This window comes from Loxodonta africana, chromosome 11, assembly GCF_030014295.1.
Source record: "Loxodonta africana isolate mLoxAfr1 chromosome 11, mLoxAfr1.hap2, whole genome shotgun sequence".
Taxonomy (NCBI): domain Eukaryota; kingdom Metazoa; phylum Chordata; class Mammalia; order Proboscidea; family Elephantidae; genus Loxodonta; species Loxodonta africana.
Window position 1 is genome coordinate 44,000,869 of NC_087352.1, and position 22,336 is coordinate 44,023,204.

General features: G+C 40.0%; 1 protein-coding gene across 1 annotated transcript; it reads right to left on the reverse strand.

Annotated features, from left to right (window-relative positions):
• Nucleotides 1-9,029: 9,029 nt before the first annotated feature.
• On the reverse strand, nucleotides 9,030-18,996 carry SERPINB11 (serpin family B member 11). Its single transcript, XM_003406263.3, has 7 exons — nucleotides 18,756-18,996; nucleotides 17,423-17,482; nucleotides 15,860-15,988; nucleotides 14,214-14,331; nucleotides 12,571-12,713; nucleotides 10,865-11,020; nucleotides 9,030-10,116 (listed from the first exon to the last, which is right to left on the reverse strand). Exons 1-7 carry the CDS (start codon nucleotides 18,921-18,923, stop codon nucleotides 9,712-9,714), a joined length of 1,179 nt encoding a protein of 392 aa, XP_003406311.1. The 5' UTR covers nucleotides 18,924-18,996; the 3' UTR covers nucleotides 9,030-9,711.
• Between the last annotated feature and the right edge of the window lie 3,340 nt (nucleotides 18,997-22,336).

Below are 22,336 nucleotides of genomic sequence, written 5' to 3' on the forward strand. Positions count from 1 at the left end.
GTGCATGTGGAAACCCTGCCAAACCACTGAGAATCATTCCTAGCCAAGGTGACACATAACCTTAACCACCAAAGCCAGCATTACTCTCACCTCATACCTCAGTGTTCATTACTGCCAGATGTACGTTGTGAATGCACAAAGTAGCCAGGTAGTAGATTTTTACTATTGCCATAAAATGTGAAACGTCATGTAACAAGATAGTCGCTAAGTAAGCAGAAGGTGTATTTGGTAGTATTTTGTGGCTGTTGTGTTTTCAAACTTTTCAAAATCGTCTCTTAAATTATGTAAACACCCTGTTAATGACTGGTAGAGATCTGTGCATGTCTTTAAATTTACCTCTGAATCTTGGTTTTCCATCCCAGCTCTTTGCACATATCATTATAATACGTTGCTTTGTCTTCTTGAGAGGCCCTTCAAAATCTTCTGTTCAGTTCTTTTACTTCATCAATTCTTCCTTTTGCTTTAGCTGCTCGAAGCTCAACAGCAAGTTTCAGAGTCTCCTCGGACATCCATCTTGGTCTTTTCTTTCTTTCCTGTCTGTTCAGTGACCTCTTGCTTTCCTCATGTATGATGACCTTGATGTCATTCCACAACTCATCTGGTCTTCGGTCGCTGGTGTTCAATGCGTCGAATCTATTCTTGAGATGGTCTCTAAACTCAGATGGGATATACTCAAGGTCATAGTTTGGCTCTCATGGACCTGCTCTGACTTTCTTCAATTTCAGCTTGAACTTGCATATGAGCAATTGATGGTCTGTTCCACAGTTGGCCCCTGGCCTTGTTCTGACTGATGGTATTGAGCTTTTCTGTCATCTTTTTCCACAGATGTAGTCAATTTGATTTCTGTGTGTTCCATCTGGAGAGGTCCATGTGTATACTCGCCGTTTATGTTGGTGAAAGAACGTATTCACAGTGAAGAAGTCATGGTCTTGCAAAATTCTATCATTCAATCTCCAGCCTTGTTTCTATCACCAAGGCCATATTTCCAACTACTGATCCTTCTTCGTTTCCAACTTTCACATTCCAATCGCCAGTAATTATCAATGCATCCTGATTGCATGTTCAATCAATTTCAGACTGCAGCAGCTGATAAAAATCTTCTATTTCTCCATCCTTGACCCTAGTGGTTGGTGCGTAAATTTGAATAATAGTTGTATTAACTGGTCTTCCTTGTAGGTGAATGGATACTATCCTATCACTGACAGCGTTGTACTTCAGGATAGATCTTGAAACGTTCTTTTTGACGATGAATGCAACACCATTCCTTTTCGAGTTGTCATTCCCAGCATAGTAGACAAAGCAAAGTATTATAATGACATGAGCAAAGAGCTGTAGATGGAAAACCAAAAGGGAAGAACACAGTCGGCGTTTCTCAAGCTGAAAGAGCTGAAGAAAAAATTCAAGCCTTGAGTTACAAAAGTGAAGGATTCCATGGGGAAAATATTAAATGATGCAGGAAGCATCAAAAGAAGATGGAAGGAATACACAGAGTCATTATACCAAAAAGAATTAGTCGATTTTCAACCATTTCAAGACGTGGCATAGGATCAGGAACCGATGGCACTGAAGGAAGAAGTCCAAGCTGCTGTGAAGGCACTGGCGAGAAACGAGGCTCCAGGAACTGATGGAATATCAATTCAGATGTTTCAACAAACAGATGCAGCGCTGGAGGTGCTCACTCGTCTATGCCAAGAAATATGGATGACACCTTCCTGGCCAACTGACTGGAAGAGATCCATATTTATGCCTATTCCCAAGAAAAGTGATCCAACCGAATGTGGAAATTATACAACGATATCATTAATATCACACGCAACCAAAATTTTGCCGAAGATCATTCAAAAACAGCTGCAGCAGTATATCGACAGGGAACTGCCAGAAATTCAGGCCAGTTTCAGGAGAGAACGTGGAACCAGGGATATCATTGCTGATGTCAGATGGATCCTGGCTGAAAGCAGAGAATACCAGAAGGATGTTTACCTGTGTTTTTTTGACGATGCAAAGGCATTCAACTACGTGGATCATAACAAACTATGGATAACACTGTGAAGAATGGGAATTCCAGAACACTTAATTGTGCTCGTGAGGAACCTTTACATAGATCAAGAGGCAGTTGTTCAGACAGACAAGGGGATACTGATTGGTTTCAAGTCAGGAAAGGTGTGCGTCTGGATTGTATTCTTTCACCATACCTATTTAATCTATATGCTGAACAAATAATCCAAGAAGCTGGACTATATGAAGAAGAATGGGGCATCAGGATTGGAGGAAGATTCATTAACAACCTGCCTTATGCAGATGACACAACCTTGCTTGCTGAAAGTGAAGAGGACTTGAAGCACTTACTAATGAAGATCAAAGACCACAGCCTTCGGTATGGATTGCACCTCAACATAAAGAAAACAAAAATCCTCACAACTGGACCAATGAGCAACATCATGATAAACAGAGAAAAGATTGAAGTTGTCAAGGATTTCATTTGACTTGGACCCACAATCAACAGCCATGGAAGTAGCAGTCAAGAAATCAAAAGATGCATTGCATTGGGTAAATCTGCTGCAAAGGATCACCCTGAAGACTAAGGTGCGCCTGACCCAAGCCATGGTATTTTCATTTACATCATATGCATGTGAAAGCTGGGCAATGAACAAAGGAAGACCGAAGAAGAGATGACGCCTTTGAATTGTGGTGTTGGCGATGAATATTGAATACACCATGGACTGCCAAAAGAACTAACGAATCTGTCTTGGAAGAAGTACGACCAGAATGCTCCTTAGAGGCAAGGATAGTGAGACTGCGTCTTACATACTTTGGACATGTTGTCAGGAGGGATCAGTCCCTGGAAAAGGACATCATGCTTGGCAAAGTACAGGTTCAGCAGAAAAGAGGAAGACCCTCAACAAGGTGGATTGACAGAGTGGCTGCAACACTGAGCTCAAGCATAACAACGATCGTAAGGATGGCGCAGGACCGGGCAGTGTTTCGTTCTGTTGTGCACAGGGTCGCTATGAGTCAGAACAGACTTGACGGCACCTAACAGCAACAACAACTGAATCCCGGAAAGCTTGACTCATAGGATGAAAATACTGCAATATATTATTCCACATAAAAAAAAAAATTTAGCCAACATAAAATACGTACTCTAATATTTGCATTTTGTTGGCGATGTTTTCAGCTTCTCTTTTTGTGTTTTCTTTTTATGTCTGGTCTTCAGCAATATTTTCTAAGGCATCTAGAATCTGAGTGTACAATTCCAAGATTGGACTCATTGCTACAGCATGCACTTCCCTATGTGCCTACTCGATCATTGCATAAATATGTTTCAAGTATTACCCATTACTGAGTAGAGATGGCAAGAAGTGTGTACAGTAACTATACAGGAGAAACATATCAACTGCTTCCACAACAATCTACTGCACTATGTCCTACAAGATTAAGTGAACGTGCAGCGCATGGTATGAAAATGCCATATTCATTACATTCTAAAATTTTCTGTTGCATGCTTTTATAATGCCCTGATATATTGGCAGCATTGTCATAGGACTGGCCTCTACACTTAGAAAAATCAATTTTGCAAAATCCACATAAACAATGAAATACTTGATCTGCAATTTTTTCACCAGTATGATTTTTTAATCCAGTAAATGTGATAAAACGTTTGATAGGTTTTACATCTGTTGGAGTCATGTATCTTAAAACAATAGTTAGCTGATCTGAATGAGAAAGGTTAGGAGTGGAATCTACAAACTGAAATATCATGCTATACTTATTTCACTAAAAAATAGTTGAACTTTATCACTTACTCAATTTATTGGTTCTTCACATGTTGTTTTAGACATATACAGTGGGTTGCCCTTTCCTGTGTTACCATATTTTGAGATATGACCTGCTAAAAATGGATGAAACTGAGCAACGAGTTCAAGTAAACCCAAAAAACTTTCCATTTTGTGAGATCCCGAACAATACATTTCTTCCTCAAAAAGATAGTCCATGTTCAGCAATTGTTGTAATGACAGGAAAAACTCATTGCAAAACAGCTTTCCAGTACTGACGTTTATCATTAATTTGCATTTCCAGCTCATGTGTTAAGCCAAAATCATGTCTTCAGTTTAAATATAGCAATATGCCATCTCTGTAAATTGAACTATTTCGGTGTTTATCAATCATATTCGAGTTGTGCCAATCACTAAATCCATCTGTAGCAAATCAAGAACTAAATGATTTAGGACTAAATAGTTTGCAAACAAAACAATAACCAGAGCCGACTGATGGAGAATACAGCAGCTACTCCCTGTTATAATTTTCACCATTAGCTTTGCACCCTAGAAATATATCCTGGCTACAGAACCTTGTTTGTTTACCATCCCGAAATTTTCAACACAAATTTTCAAATGGTACACTGTGACGCTGAAAATCAATTACAATTTACATAATTAGAGGAGAAATTATTCCACAAAGCAGAATCTGTATTTCTGTTATTTAAGAGGTCTGCAGATGTGACAATTTCAGATTCTAAGATAGTTTCATTTTCTACACCATCATTCATTGTTTTACTACAGCAAGGAAAGGATGCAGAATTGGGAACAAATTCTGTTATATTCAAATTGTGTTAGTAATTTCCCTACTAGTAGTACTAGTATAACAATTTGCATCATTAACCTCAAGCGTTGAACAGAAGTCTCTTCTGAATCATTACATTTTAAAAATGAATCTAATTTTGGAATTGTCTTTAAAGATTCACAAATCCTTTCCTTTTTATCTTCAGCGAGCTTTCATTTTCGTACTCTATTTAGTCACTGCCTTTTCATTTTATCTGGATATAAAATTATGTCACTCTTTAAATTTGGTTCTACCTTCTACTGTAGCAAGTAAATTTGAAGAATTGAAAATAAATAAAATTTATAAAATAAAATGTACATTTCAATTTAGACATTAACACAAAAACTTATATTTGAAAATTAGTAAGTAAAAACACAGATTTGGAACATGTAATTTTTTATTCAGGTCTGAGATCGTCCAAAGAAATAGTACTTACCAGGCAGTCAGAAATAATTTCATTTGTTTGTCATGTGATGTTTGTTGGCGGGCCCTTCACACATCACCACCAGTGTTTTTCATCTTGAAACTATACTTAAAAGCTTGTGCAATCATTTTCTGTCCTTTGGTGTTGCATCTTCACAGTTCATTGGACTACTGCTGGTACCCAACAAGGGCGAGAATGATGGCAAAGAGCATGATACTGTGTAAGAACACCTTAAAACTGAGGCACCTGGCATAACTAAGTGACTGACACAGGCCTGAATCAAACTGCCCATTTGGCCCTCGGCCCCTATTTCTGCTTTCAGAATATGTGCACCCTTCCTTGTGTGAACAAATATGTGATTATAGACAACAATAAAATGTTCTTTTTAAGACAACGATAAAATGTTCTGTTCTCAGGAAGAATGCTTTTGTGTGACAAAGTTACAGTTTATGGTTAAGCAAGTGATAAGGCTGTTCCAGGAAGGGAATGATGAGAATGTTTCCTGAAAAGATGTTCGTGTAAGATCGTTCTCAGAAGAATTGCTTGTGCAGTTTGCCTCCAGAAATCTATGATGGAAAACAAACTAACTGACATTGTGATTTACCTGTGACTCAAGTGTAACTCCCAACCCTCCTGTATAAAGATCCCTCTCCTCTTTAGGACTTTGGATCACTTGGTATTTTACCAAGTGTCATCCCAGCTTCAGCTGTAACAAACCCTCTATAAAACTTGATCCTTTCTCTCCTTACAGTGTTCTTGATATTTTACCCTTTGACATATTACAAGGGCTTGCTCAATCTGAAGATGCGTTTTGGTTTGCTTTGCACAGGACCAGATACGTCATGAGTTACGTGATTATGTGGTCATTGAGAGAGAACTGAATGTGAGATTATACCTGATTAGTCTGAAATGAAAAGGAAATACAGCTGTTATAGTATACGATATTTATAAAATTGCATCAGTGTCATTTAGCGCCTTGACAGGTCCCTTCCAATGCAGAGCTCGCTTTTCCTTTTGTCTGCTTGGCATCTATGGGTCTTTGTTTTGGACAATTGGTGTCCCTATTTCGTTGATGCCCTGAGTGCTAGCTCGTCTTATTTATTGGGTAATCAGTCCTTGGTGGGAGGGACCACATCCCTTCCCCCCACCCCATCCTAGGTCCCTGGCACCTACCCCAGATGGGGAGGGGGAAGAAAAGAATTTGCATTCAGTCAGGTTTGTAGTTAAGATCAGGGCTTCTCAGACTTGAAACCTGTTGCTGTCCACTTGATTTGGACCTCATAGCGACCCCATAAGACAGAGTAGAATTGCTCCGTAGGGTTTCTAAAGCCGTAATCTTTACAGAAGCAGATTGCCACATCTTTCTCCTGTGGAGCCATTGATGGGTTGAACTGCCGACCTTTTGGTTAGCAGCCAAGTGCTAAACCACTGCAGCACCAGGGCTCCTTTCTCAAACTTGAAGGTGTACCCAAATTACCTGGGGCTCTTGTTGAATGGAAATTTCTTGTCAGTGGGTTGGGGTGGGGCCTGATGTTCTGCATTTCTAACAAGCTCCAGGTGAGGTTAATATTGTTGATCCCAGGCCACAATTCTGTTGTCACACTAGGGGTTTAGATTCACATCTGGGCCTAGATACTTTTTAATTACTGAATTGAGTCTAAGTCTGTGACGTGAAGCCATCACAGCTGTTCTATTATTTAAGAGTAATATGATGATGAGCAAGTCAGGAGGAGGCCAGCATGTCCAAGCAGCCAGGAAAGGACTCCCCCACTGACCAAGTTTAAAGGGATGGGGGAGGAAAAACAAAGAGGCTTTTGTGATTGAATCGCATGAGTCCTGCTAGTTTAATGTATTGTTACTTTGATAAGGCACGATTTCTGTTTGATCTTTCAGATAGTGAAATTAGTTTGTGCCTCTGCCTCCCCCAACAGTTAACAGCTCCTGCCTCCACACTCCTAAAGGCTCAGGAGCAAGACACCACCCTTCAGAGCTTCTCCAGCTCCCTCCCACCTCCCCTCTCAAAACTGAAAACCAAACCCATTGCCTAGTGAGTTGATTTGGACTCATAACCACCCTGTAGGACAGGGTAGAACTGCCCCATAGGGTTTCCAAGGAGCACCTGGTAGATCTGAACTGCTGACCTTTTGATTAGCAGCTGTAGCTCTTAACCACTATGCCAAGCCACAAAGGCACTAACGTGGGTGCCGGGCAAGAAGACAGGAATTGGAGAGCCGGTGATTAAACCTCCCCTCTTGAGAAAAAAAAAAAAATTTTTTTTTTTCTCAAGGACGGGTTTAATCACCGGCTGTCCAATTCCTTTCTCCCTGCCTGGCACCCACGTTGGTGCCTCTATGGGTTAATCCCAGCTTTGACTCTAAATGATGATTCCAGGTCACTTCCCACACCTTCAAGAGGATGTTGGAGGACAGAGACTGCAGCCAGTGACTGGGCGCTCCGAAGCTCTTCAACTGACGGAGGCAAACCGTGGTCGGCAGACAGGTTGCCAGTCCAGGATGCCTGTCCATGTGCGTTCTGATCATCTGCACACAATCACCTGGCACATGCCAGACCAAAAACCAAACCTGTCACTGTCCAACTGATTCTAACTCGTGGTAACCCCATGCATTACAGAGTAGAACTACCCTATAGGGTTTTCTGGGCTGTATATCTTTACCGAAGCAGATCACCGGGCCTTTACTTCCCCTGTGCAGCTGGGTGGGTTGAACTGCCAACTTATAGGTTAGTAGTTAAGCACAAACCATTTGAACCAGCCAGGGGCCTGGCCCACGCTAGGTGCCACAAACAAAGACCCAGCACTGACTGACTGGTCTTCATCTGTTATCTCTTCAGGATGTTTAAGGTGGAAAATTAGATGCTGGGAAACCACTCTGACTTTTTTCTAGATCCACCATTGTTTCTTTATGTCGCTCCCTGTTACCACCACTAAATCCACTTTGCCAGGAACACTTGGATTATCCTGTGAAGCAGGCCAAGGCGACTTCACAGCTTTTTTGCCTCTTGAGGAACGGGTCTGGCAGATGCTCATTAAGAGCACATGTGTAGCAAGACTTAGGCCAGTCTTGCAAGGCAATTTTAAACGTTGTTATAAGGATACCTATGAATCACAAGGGTCAGATCACGCTGTGCATGGAGTTGCATTGAGTCAGGGGAGGGAGGGTCAACTAGAAGGAAGCTAACAACAACGATGTAAGGAGATCATCTTCACTCTTATACTTTGATAGGAGATTATTGCTGAGCCCTGGTGGCGCAGTGATTGAGACTACGGATGCTAAGCGAAAGGTCGGCTGTTGAATCCAACCAGCAGCTCCTTGGAAACCCTATGGGGCAGTTCTACTCTGTCCTATATGGTTGCTATGAGTCGAACTTGATGGCAACGGTTTTGGTTTGTTTGTTTTGTTTTATTTTGTCTTGTCTGCTACTTTATAATGTCTTAATTAAAGAATATAGTAAGCCTCATCCTACAGTATGCGGATGGGGAAGGCAAGGATGTCATTGGCTGTTGTGTCAATCATAAAAGAGGGCGGCCTATCCCTTCAGGAGGGAAGTAATGGGCGGGCCTTGGGCTGCCTCTTCTGGGATGGGGTTCTGGGATGGGTGAATTGTGCAGCTGCTCTGTTTGGCTCAGACCTGAGAGTTCAGAATGAAAGCCTCAGGGCACTGAACAGGCAGCAAATGTATTAAGACCACAGTTATCTAATTACACTTCATGTTATCGTAAGTAGAAAATAAGGGGCTTTCTTTAAAATAAAAATCTTCTGATTGATTTCTATCTTTTGCTGTTCTTGATTTTTACTTACTGCGTTATAAAAGAGAAAAGAGCTGTTATTCGATTTAGGGCCTGACAAAGGTTTGGCCAAAAGTTCTTCTAAAATGTTGACTAAGTTGCCATCATCAGCTTCTGACTCATAGGGACCCTATGTATAACAGAACCAAACACTGCCTGGTCCTGAGTCATCCTCACAATTGTTATGCTTGAGCCCCTTGTTGCAGCCACTGTGTCAATCCATCTCATTGAGGGTCTTCGTCTTCACTGACCCTCTACCAAGTATGATGTCCTTCTTCAGGGACTGGTCTCTCCTGATAACATGTGAAAAGTATGTGAGACGAAGTCACCAAATTAGGCTTTTTTTTTATTCAAAGTCTCCTTTTATACATGCATTAAAAACCTTCAAAGAGATTAAGGAATTTCATACATTTATTATAGTCGATACAGAATTTTGAACTAAAATTCAAGATGTTATATTTACATATAAAAACAAAATAATGATTTTTTTTTTAATCCATCTAAAGTGGAAACTTTCAACCTGGCCTTCTGAAGGCAGACTGGATTGCTTATTCAAGATCTCACTGACATATATGCGTCAAGAAACTATTATCCTTTAAACTTTTTTTTGATTGCCTTGATCATGTCACCGAGAGCGTCCTCAGATGAGGCCCCAATATGAGAAAGCCACAAAAGCCTTTTGAGTAAATGTACCTTTTCCCACGGTTACCATAATCTAGAGTTCACCAATTTATAGAATAAGTCAGAGGAGATCCTAGACCCATTTTTCAGATGAGCAAACTGAGGCACAGATATGTGAGGTTCAAATGAGAATAAATTGGTTGTTTGGCTCTTTGCCCCTGCACCTCCTCTGTGACTCTGAGCCTTGCCCAACCCCATTTGTTTATGGAGAGGCAAGCTTGCCACAAAAAAGAATCATGTTCGTATGAATGTGCCTTATGAAGAAGAGAAAGGGGCGATTGGCCATGAACTGAGTTCGGATGGGGAATCTTTTTACTACTATGATGTCCCCAGTGGCAGCCGCAGCCTCAGTACCCTCCTCGTTGACATCCACATATGATTTGTGTATGACCTTTGATAAATACAGGTTCTTGGCTGATGACATACCAGAAAGATCAGCTTTGATCGGGTCAAAGATATCTGTCATCCCTAGTGATTTCAACAGAGAATTTAGCTCATACTTGATTTCAAGTTTGAATCGGGGAATATGAACTTCAACTTCTTTTTCCAGCATATTGGAAGAACTGGTCCATTCCTGAAATGTCTTCAGGTTCAGCTGTTTTTCAATCTAGGAGACGAAACGTAGATGAGCCCCGGCAAGCCAAACACACAGGTCTCTGCATTAGATGCTGATCCTTTTGATAACTCTCCATGTGAATAGTTCCATTCCACCCCTTTCTTTATCCTACCTAGCTGAAAGAGAAAGCTGGCATTTCACACACCTCCTCTTTTCTATTGGCTACTCCTCCTCTCTATTTCATAATAAAACGGCTGCAGCCAGGGAGAAGGCGTTAGACCCAGACTCCTGTCACCACCACACCTCTTCTCAAGGGCTGTGAAACTCATTTTCCCACAAAACCAGGATGCTAAAAAGGGTGGGTAGCCCACAAAAGCCTGTTACAACTGGATAAGAAATACTGCCTCTGAAATTAAGAGGGCTTATCAGATTTCTGTGGACTGGGAACTCAACCAGCGCTAGAATTCTGTTAATTACAGAAAGATGTTTTCCAAGTGTCAGAGAACCAATATGTGGGTGTGTTTGTAGACTTTCTGCACATGCATGTGTTCATAAATGTGAACAGCTTGCCACTTCTGCTTTCATGTGTCTTTTTCTTCGCACAAGAATAACTTGTTCTCCCTAAACACATTGTCTTCAAGGGCAGGGACCGTATATTTCCCTCCCCACTTCCCCTCATAGTCCCTAGGGCAACACTGCTAAGCCCAAGCATGGCTGAATCAGAGACGGACTATACTAAAGGCACTGGAGAGATAGTGTGCATCGCTTTAGCTACCTGTAAGCGGTTTCAGCATCTTACCTGTTCTAGTTTAGCTGTGCCTACTGGAAGCAGAATGATCATGCTGAGTCTGTTGTTGACAAAGGGCAGCTCAAGCACCTGTATCTGCGGTTTCTTTATGGAAGCCAGTTTAAATATGCCAGTTTGACACATCATTTCCACAATCACGCTTTTTCCCTATTAAAAACAAAAAGTTTTAATTACTGGGTACAGCAAAGAAGTGTGTACGTGCACCTATACATAACTGTCTTAGTCATCTAGAAAAAAAAGAAAAAAAAAATTTTTTTTTTTTTTGTGCTGCTATAACAGAAATACCACAAGTGGATGGCTTTAAAAAAGAGGAATTTATTCTCTCACAGTCTAGTAGGTTACAAGTCCAGATTCAGGGTGTCAGCTCCAGGGGAAGGCTTTCTCTCTCTCTGTTGGCCTTCTTATCAATCTTCCCCTGGACTACGAGCTTCTCCATGCAGGGACCCTGTCTCCAAAGGACACAATCTGCTCCCGGCACTGCTTTCTTGGTGGTAGGAGGTTCCCCCCTCTCTGCTTGCTTCCCTTTCCTTTTATCTCTTGAGGGATGTGACCTGCATAAGGGTGTTACAATCTCACCCTAAACCTCTTTAACATAAAATTACAATCACAAAATGGAGGACAACCACAGAATACTGGGAATCAGAGCCTAAGCAAGTTAATACACACATTTTTGGTGGGTGTGAGGGGGGACATAATTCAATCCATGACAATAACACGACTATCTGCATTAACACTCTAAAGCCATGGGTAAAATAAACTACTGAGTACATCCTTTATGACTTTCTTCTTACAAAGGTTATCACATTTTATTTTTAAAAAAGTCATGGTTCAAGCCTAAAGAATTCTAATTCCCATAGACTACTTAAACCTATTGCCGTTGAATCAATTCCAACTCATAGCGACACTATAGGACAGAGCAGAGCAGCCGAATAGGGTTTCCAAGGAGCAGCTCGTGGATTTGAACTGCTGGCCTTCTGGTTAGCAGCCATAGCTCACTGTAGCTCTACATAGATCTTAACCACTGTGCCACCAGGGCTCCACAGATGACTTGGGCTTCCCCAAAACAAAGCCAGGATTTCTAGCTAAAATGATTTATGTGGGAAAATGGCATCATAGGATCATTTTCTTTTTTAATCCAGTTAGAAACTCTCTAAAAGAAAAATAATTCACATAGCTTTGTTGTGTTGCTAGAGAAATTAATGGCAGAATATACAGAAAGAATGCATAGATAGTTGAACAGTAAGAAAAAAAAACAGGATATCTCCTCTGCCAGTGAACCCCAATGTCCAAAGGCTCCAGCTAGATACCCTGTGAGTAAAGTTACTGTCACTTCATAGGGGAAAAATGAAAATTGATAGAGAACATAATTAATGGAGCCAGCAGCAGCACAGTTTCTGCTTAACTAGTAACCTAAAGGTTAGTGGTTCAAACTCACCCAGTTGTGCTGTGGAAGAAAGGCATGGCAAAATGCCTCTGTAAAGATTACAGCCTGTGGGGTGGGAAGTGGATTACAGCCAAGGAAACCCTATGGAGCAGCTCTACTCTGTAACACACGGGGTCACATGAGTCAACATTAACTCAATGGCAACAAGTTTGGATTTTTGGTTTACTGTAACCCTGACCGGCACTTTTGCTAAAACTTTCTAAGTTGTCCTTAAATAAAAAATTTGTCATCAGTCAAAACATAAAATCCTTACCTCACTTAGCTGAAAAGGGGTTTTAATTGTTTTTCTTTCCTGAAATTTATTTTGCCACTGTCCTTTGAAATATATGGCATTCACCAAGACCATTACAGAAGAAGGGTCAATTGTGCCCTTTTCAAGGAGGTTCATGATTTTTCCTTGTATTAAAAAAAGAAGAAGAAAAGATCATTCAATTTGTATTACAACTTACTGATGATAGAGAGTTGAATAGTCACAGGACACTTGGAGCCATAGCTTTGTTGTTGTTGTTGAAAATACACACAGCAAAACATACATCAATTCAACAGTTTCTACATGTACAATTCAGTGACACTGATTACATTCTCCAAGTCTTACAACCATTCTCATCTTCCTTTTCTGAGTTGTTTCTCCCCCGTTAACATAAACTCACTGCCCCCTAAGGTTCCTATCTAATCTTTCAGTTGCTTTGTCATTTTGATTGCATATACAAAACCCAGTGCCTAGATCTTAAAAGACCACAATGATCAAGGCAGACATTCTTTACTAGTTAAGCTAAACTGTTGTTGGGTTTTAAGAAGACTTCAGGGGATAGGTTTGGTTTAAGATTTAAAGATTATCTCAGGGCAATAACTTCAGGGGTTCATCCACCCTCTATGGCTCCAGAAAGTCCATTGCTTCTGTAAGCCTTGTCGTAAATTTGAAATGCCTGAAGGGCTCCATCTGCTGGCTATAGAGCTTGTCCTTGTCAAATTAAATTTATTTCAAAGAATAGGGAACATGTAGTTATTTCTAATCAGAGGTTGGCAGGACAAATACTTGTTATCTTCAACAAATATTCTATGGAGGGAAAGGAAAAAAAAAAAAAGATGGAGGGGAAATCTTTAGATCAAGATACCTAAAAGGACTACTCCTTCAGGCCATTGGATGCAGTTTTAAAAAGTGGTAGTTATTTGTGCCAAAATTATTGGCAAACTAGAAATAGAAGGAAATTTCCTTAATCTGAAAAAGTGTATTCATAAAAACACCTGAGGCAAACTTTATTCTTAATGATGAATTATTAGAAACCTTTTCCCGAAGTTCAGAAACTAGACACAACACAAAGATCCCAATATCACCATTTCTAGCCAAATGAAGATCCTAGTCGAAAAGACAAGGGGGAACAAAAACCAAAAAGTCTAAGAAGGAAGATGAATGTGTGTATAGAAATCTAAAATAATCTAAAGCTAACCTAGAATTGTCGAGTGAATTCTGCAACGTTAGCACGCAAAAGTAAATTATACATTTATATACCAACAAGTAAAATTTGAAATAGATGTCAGCTAAAATTCAGCAAATGCCTCAAACAATTTATCAAAAGATATACAAGACTCCAACAGAGAGAAATACAAAATGTTACTGAAAGAAATTAAGGAGGGTCTAAAGAAATAGAGGTGAATTTCATAGTCATGGAATGAATTTTTATGAAGATAAATACTGTAAAGATGTCTTTGTTCATCAAATTATTCTATAGATTAAATGTTATTCAAACTAAAATATTCCTCCATTTCCTTAATTGTTGATCTGCCTGTGTCAGGCTCTGGACTTCACCCAGTTTCCCTGTTAGCATTTACTCAAGAAGTTAACCAACACCACACAGAAAAAGGAGACACTTTTGTGGGTGAGTGACTTATCCTTACCATTGGTTTTACTTTCAACCCAAGCATTAATGGTTTTCCTTGTTTCTTCCGGGGCGTGTTCAAAATCAACAGTTTGCAGCTGGGCTTGATACAATTTCTCAGAACAGGTTAAATATTGCTGTAAAAGAGAGGACGATAGCGCAACACAGAGCTAACCAAAACAAAACCAAATTGTTGCTGTTGAGTCAATGCCAACTCACAGCAACCCTATAAGACATGAACTAAGCAGGATGATATGAAACTTAGAACTATAGTGGGTATGGCAATGGCTGCCTGCTGTTTGGTTTGCCATTTCCCCAAATGGGTTCTTTTATGCCTAAATCCAGTATAGAATAAAAGCAAACCTTCACTAAGAGCAAAACGTGGGCCTCAGGATGATTCAGGGAGGTTCTTGTCCTAGGCTGAACTCAATCTCACCTCAGTTACAGCAGGATCATGTGGCAATTAAAAACAGGAAGCTGGCTCAACTCCAAGAATCAATGTCACTGAACTGTATAATGTAGAAACTGTTGAATCCATGTATGTTTTGCTGTGTATATTCTCAACAGCAGCAAAATAAGTTTTTTAAAAATTTTTGAAGTTTAAAGAATACATTTTCAAAATCCCTCATTGGTTAGACTCCAACATTGAGAGGCACAGACACACTGGCTGAGTGAGACTCTTACCATTGGAATGTGGTATTTAATAGAGCTATCATTTAAATCATTAAGTTCTCTCTCTCTCACACACACACACACGTACACAAACAGGAACCTGGATAGGATCAAATCTCTCTGGTCCCTTAATTATCTCTAAGACTTTTGTCAAGTTGACTTTTTGTTTCCCTATTTACAGTATTAATGGCAATTGTGTACCTGTATGGAGCTCTGGTGGTGCAGTGCTTAAGAGCTACGGTGCTAACCAAAAGGTCGGCAGTTTGAATCCACCAGCCACTCCTTGGAAACCCTACGGAGAAGTTCTACCCTGTCCTACAGTGTCGCTTTGAGTCAGAATTTACTTGACGTCAACGGTATACCTGTATCTCAGAACTATGTAAGGACTGTATGAGATGATTCCTATAAAGTGTTAAGTACCATGATTGGCACATAAAAAAAAAAAAAAAAAACATAGTAGGCACTTAATAAAATGATACGTTACAGCACTCTTGGGAAATGGCATGCATAGTATTGGAATTTTAGAGCTAGGAAGAACTAATCTAAACCTCACATTCTACAGAAAGGGACTAACTTCCCCAAAGTCATATGTCTAATTGGGAAGGCAACTCAGGTCTCTTGGCTCCCCGTTCAGTGTGCTTTTCATTACCCCTTGATACTCGGGCATTAAAGACATTTAAAGAATAGATGAGAAATGTATTTCGCTTTTCCTCTGGTCCATAAGGGATAATTCTTACCTACTTTGTTTTGTGCTTCATCTCTCACCTTGGTTCAGAGACAACTTTGAGGAGTTTTCAGAAGTGAATTTTTATGTAACATTTCACAACTTTAAATGGGAGTTGGTAAAACTATTTCACTGAAACTCTGAGTCAGCTCAAGTTCATACTCTTAAAGATGAGTACTGTGTGACTCTTCCCACCCTTCATTGATTTTATGGTGTGAAATTCAGAGGGTGCCAAGAAAGCTGTTGGCCTCCATTCCAGACGGGCTTACCTGATGGAATGCCATCATCTTTGTCCCATAAAGTCTGTTGGCAATGCTGAGGGTATAGTTAGAGTTTGACTGCTTGATTTGAGAGAATAAGGCTCCCAACTCTGAATGAATTCTTCCAGCTTGGCTACACTGAAACATCAGTAGACAAAAAATGACGCATTAAATTGCTTGAGTTCTTGCCATTGTAGAGTTATTAATAAGGTAAAACAATATGTAGACAGCAAGGTGTTGCCTCTGAATAAAAGGGCAGCAAGTACTAATAAACAAGAATTTGAGTAGTTTCAAAGCATTTTTCTTCTGTAGGCTTTCTCTAGCACAACAGTCTTGTCACTCCATGATTTCTGGTTGCAAACTGTATGTAGACTCATAAACTATTGTAAAAGACACATGCACTTTTTGACCTTAAAGTAATAGCTAGCATAACTCAAACACAGAAGTTGACATAAACAAGGACATCCTAGTGGGGGTATTCGGAGCCCTGGTGGCATAGTGGTTAGGAGCTCAGCTGCTAACCAAAAGGTCCACAGTTCAAATCTACCAGCCTCTCCTTGGAAACCCTATGGGGCAGTTCTACTCTGTCCTATAGGGCTGCTATGAGTTGGAATCGACTCGAAGGCAATGGGTTGGGTTGGGTTGGGTTGGGTTGGGTTGGGTTGGGTTGGGTTGGGTTGGGTTGGGTTGGGTTGGGTTGGGTTTGGTTTGGTTTGGTTTGGTTTAGTGGGGCATTCAGGGTGATAATCCAAGTTTTCTTGTGCCTTTGTGCATTTCTCTTCTCGGTCACACTCTTTTCAATGTTTCGGCTTAATGAAACTCTGCACAGCTGCATTGAACTGACCTTACACACACACCTGTCCCTCAGTGATCTCAATTCTACTATGCATTCACCTTTGATGAATTTTAAAAGATGGTTGAGAATTCATGGACATTATAGGGTATGCCTATATCTCCTAAAGCAATAGTTCCCAAACTGTAGGCCTTAATCTCCAAATAATAAATTCTGTTTTGGAAAGTAGTGTTCTGTGACTCTATATACATTTGTATACTTTTTTCAATTAATAACAGTCAAACATACAGCTCTTTTCATGTGGGAATTCTATATAATTTTTATGTCAGAAGGAATCCTCCTACTGGAAAGAAATAGAGACTATAGTTCCAAATCTTGTGGGTTGGGGCCATCAGACCTTGTTTTCCAGGTATGTAATTGCGTGTCAAATCATCAAAGTCTTATTTCAGTTCCCTTCACTATACTGAAAAAGATCCGACACTGCATAGATGAGGATGGCAGACTCAACATGGTAGCCAAAAAAAGAACAGAAACATTTGAGTAAGGGTGGCAATAAATAAGGTAATGAAATCTGGAGGACTTTATTATTGTTATTATTATCATTATAGTAAACTCTGTAGGCTGTAGTGATTATCAGGAAGATTAAAGGAAGAGACAAGAGGAGACATTGCTAGCTCCCTTATGGGCCAACCAGAGACTCCACTCAACCCCTGAGCTATTATTTCTTGGGGTTCTTAGGTTAAACACCATTTGACAGCTCAGCTGTGACATTATCATACCTTAGATGAGTCCTTAAACTCTGGATTTAATGATTCTACAACATGATTAAAGTGAAGCACCTAGAAAAAGAAAGAGGGATCAATTGACATCAAAGGCAATATCCAGTCTACAAAGGTTAACAGTTACAAGTATCCGTTTTTCCACTTCAGATAAAGACCAATGCTAATAACTAGCATTGCATAATGTTATGTTCCAAGTCCTGAACTAAGCTTTTACGTGTCGTATATTATTTAACCCTCCCAACCACTTTATAAGTAGGTGCTATTACCTTCATTTTATAGTCAGGGAAATTGCGGTCAAGAGAGCTTAAGCGGCTTGTCCCAGGCCATTGTCTGTCAGGCTCCAGGGACTAGGCTCTTATCCACTAGACTCTCCTGTCCCTCTCCAGTTGTTCTCAGGTCATTACCTAGGACAGTGCCCACCTGGGGCCATGTAAGACATTACATGGTTTCCCAGCACAATATCTATTCTAAGTGCAAGAAAATCATGAAAGTACATTGAGACATAGAATAAAGAAGTAAAGGACAAAAATTATAAGATTTGTAAGCATCCTAAGATTTGCTTAGTGACATGTTTCTTGACTTTCTACAGCAATAAAAATATATATAATGGAAATATCACAGGATATCAGTCTATGTAACCTGAAAGCCTTCTTCTGTGAGTCTCAGTTTTCCCATCCATAAAATAGGGTTAAAATCCCTACCTCCCATGCAGAGTTGTTATAAAGTTTAAATGTAATAATGAATATTTACCAAATAAAGAACTTGATAACTTTTAAAATGTCCTATAAATATAAGTCATTAAGTTTTATTATAATTTAACTGCAGAGGACAAGACTAGGGCCACACATGTGTTCTCTATCACATTTCAATCATGAGAGGAGGAACTCCAAAAGCAAACTGCAGAGATTCATTTGTGGTACTACTGACAGCAAGTAAGAGACTATGTAATTGCATTATTTAAACCATTATCCATTTTTAAGAAATACGATTTGCTCAAATGTATTTTATCTTCCACAAGATGGCCATTTCCATAGTATAAAAATGCAAGTGATTTCACTGACCCATAAGGAGAGAATGAAAGACTTCTAGGCTATGGAGAAATCTTTGGAGCCCTGGTGGAGCAGTGGTTAAGCACTGGGCTGCTAACTGGAAGGTCTGCAGCTGGTCACTCTGTGGAAGAAAGATGTGACAATCTGCTCCCATAAAGATAACAGCCTTGGAAACCTTATGGGGCAGTTCTACTCTGTCTTATAGGGTCACTATGAGTTGGAATCAAATCAACAGTGATGAGTTTTTTTTGGTTTGCGGAAATCTTTGCTGCATTCCGTACCTTTTCCATTTGCTCTGCACTGTTTCTTCTGGCACCAAGGAGAATCATACTCAGGGCATAAAGCAGACTCAGAGGGGAAAAGAAAATGTTTTCTCCTACGTTGTTACTATTCAGCTCTTTGAACACATCAAGGCAAAATTCAACATTTGTTGTGCTGAGGGAACCCATTGTGTATGCCGAGCCCTGCCTGAGAATAGAAGGAAAAACAATGTTAGACTATCACTTGAAGATACAAATAATATCTCAAGTTCAGTTATTACATTTTATGAATTGAAGTGTCTGAGCACACCGCTTCATGGAAAATCACATACCCTTATCAGAATTTCTGAGAAATGAGTGAATGCTGGAGGGGAGAATTCACAGTAGCTTTGGATTCCAATGAATAGAAGATTTATTATTCCTTTCAACAAATGGTTCACAGCTGTCTCACTATGATTTGTGTACTTTTAAAAATGATCCGTAATTGTTCTAGAACAACAGAGCAGAAAGGATTGGATCTTTGTGCTCTTAATTTCCATACTTTAAAGCACTCCTCATCCAGGAATTTTTGTAGAAAAGTTCCTGAAATGCACAAGCTTACCTAGACCAGATATTTTCCCACTAGACTACTCACCTTCACAGCCTTGCAGAAAACAGCTCCATACCTGTCATTCTTGCACAAACAAGTTGAACATCACTAAAGCAAATTTGTGCAAAACTATCTGCACATTTTTATCTCCTTCATGGGACCTCAGTCCCTGTACCTGTTCATAAAAGTAAGGCAATACCAGCAAGTGGGTCCTACCATGGGAACACTGATTGTTCAGTGGTAGAATTCTCAGCTTCCACGTCAGAGACCTGGGTTTGATTCCCAGACAACACAACTTAAGCTCAGCTGCCACCTGTCTGTCAGTGGTGGCCTGTGTGTTGCTATGATGCTGAACAGGTTTCAGCAGAGCTTTCAGACTAAGATAGACTAGGAAAAAAGACTTGGTGACATACTTCTAAAAATAAGTCACTGAAAACCATATCCTCAAACGGTCATGGGGAAGGCACAAGACCAGGCAGCATTTCATTCTGTTGTGTGTGGGGTCACCATGAGTTGGGTGCCTATTCAATGGCAGCTAATAAAGCAAAAAAGTCCTACCATAACAAGATGATCAAAGCCCTCAACCCTGGGCACAAGTCATAATGTCAGTGAAAGTGGACAAATGGAAGAAAAAATCCTAAGGAAGAAGAGATGTTGGAATATGTGTTAATTTAGGGCACTAGCATGAAGGAGGAGTTTATTCCATGCAGTCCTACAAGCATATGTTGATCACCACTGGTTGTAGGGTGCTGTAGATACAAAAAGTGATCAAGCTTGGTCTCTGCCTTCAGGGAGTTTTTGTTCTCCAATAATCTCCGCTACCACGGAACATGTTCTTCCTTTAAATCCTAGGTCCCTCTTCTCTCTTGGTTCATTTTTTACCTCATTGGTCCCATCTTCCTTCTAAGTCTCTTCTGCAGGATCTTTCTCACAGTCCCAACCCCTGTACATCATAATAGAGTCTTGGGTGGTGCAGATCGTTATCATACTCAGCTGTTAACTGAAAGGTTGGAGGTTCCAGTCCACCCAGAGGTGCCTTAAAAGAAAAGCCTGGTAATTTACTTCTGAAAAATCAGTCATTGAAAACCCTGTGGAGGACAGTTCCACTCTGACACACATGGAGACGCCATGAGTCAGAATTGACATGATGGCAATTGGCTTGGGTTATACATCGTAATACATGAGGATTCAGACTTTAGCCTCTTCTTTATTTACACTTATACCAAAGGGATCCTATCCAAATCTATGCTTTAAATGTCACTGATATGCTTTCAGTTCCTGAATTTATATCATCCCTGAATTCCAGACTCACATATCCAACTGCCTACTCAACACCTCCACTTGAACGTCTAATACGTATCTCAAACTGAACACGTCCAAGAACAAACTCTTGCTTTCCTAATCCCTCTTTCCAGGCTGCTCCTCCCACAACCTTCCTCATCTCCATAAATAGTAATCCTATTTTTCCATTTATTCAGGCTAAAAACCCTGGGATCATCCTTAGATACTCTCACATTCACATCATATTCAATCTATCAAAAAATTCTGTTTTCTCTGTTTTCAAAAATATTCACAATCCTTCCCTTTCTTGTCCCACCATTTACCACCATGGTCAGAGCTATCATCATTCTTCTCCTGGATTATTAAAATAGTCACCTAACTCCTCTTCCTACCTCTGTCTTTACTCTCCTCCATTAGAGTGATATTTCTTTAAATATCAGTCAGTTATGTACTCATCTGCTCAAAAACTCAAGTGGCTTCTGTCACTCTCCGGGTAGAAGCCAAGGTCCTTACCATGACTAACAAGGCCTTCCATGGTCTGGCCCTGCTACCTCTCAGATCTCATCTCCTGCTACTCTCACACCAGCTTATTCTGTTTTAGCCACATCAACTCCTTGTGTTCCTTTAGCATGCCAAGCACATTCCACCTGAGGGTCTTTGCACTTGCTATACCTTCTTCTGGAACATTTTTCCCAAAGATATTCAAATGGCTCACTCTAGCAGTTCATTATCTCTGTCCAAACATCTCATTAATAAGGCTTTCCCTGACCTTTCTATTTGAAATATTAGCTCCCATTCCTTCAGGCACCCTCTATCCCATTACTGGAGTTTATTTTCTGTCATAGCACATATCATCATAACATCACCTGATATACTATACAGATATGTATTATCTGATCCTCCTCCCCGCTGGAATGCAACACCCATGAGGGCAAGGATTTTGTTTTTTGAGGTAAAACAAATTTTATTTTATTGCACTCTGCTTATTATCTTACAAGGATAACATCTTACCAGGAAAAAAAAAAGGAAAATTTTGTCCAATACATAATGCATTAATAGTACTAATCTGATAGTCCTTCACAATTAGCTCTTATAGCTCTTCAAGCATTTAGTTCATGGTATCAAGTACTTTTATCAAGTACTGTAAGTTCATGTTTTTTCCCAAAATTCTCAGGGATGTGTAATTAAAATTAATTCAAGAACGTTGGTATTTGGCATGTTTATTTGCAAGACAGAGTTTTAACTATCATTAAGTTAGCACTTTAGGTGATGTAGTGGTTAAATGCTACAGCTCTGCTAACCAAAAGGTCGGCAGTTTGATTCCATCAGGTGGTCCTTGGAAACTCTATGGGGCAGTTCTACTCTGTCCTATAGGGTAGGTATGAGTCAGAATTGACTCAACAGCAATGGGTTTTTGGTTTTTAAAGGTAACACTGGAGGTTTCTACTTTTCCCACTGATTATCCAAAATTCTGCCATTCTAACTCTTAGCATAGTTCTTTCACCACAGAATCTCCTAGTTGATCTGATATCCAACTGAGTTTATGCAGTAATCTTTATTGACAATTCCCTCTGTATCTTGGTAACTGTGTTTACATGTATACAGGTTTGCGTGGATGAATGTACAGATTTTGGTTCATTCCTTATGAGCAGAGAAAATTCACTTTTGAAATTATCACTGTCTTGCACAATTACCCAGCAATTAACACATATTAGAGAAACCAAATTCTAAA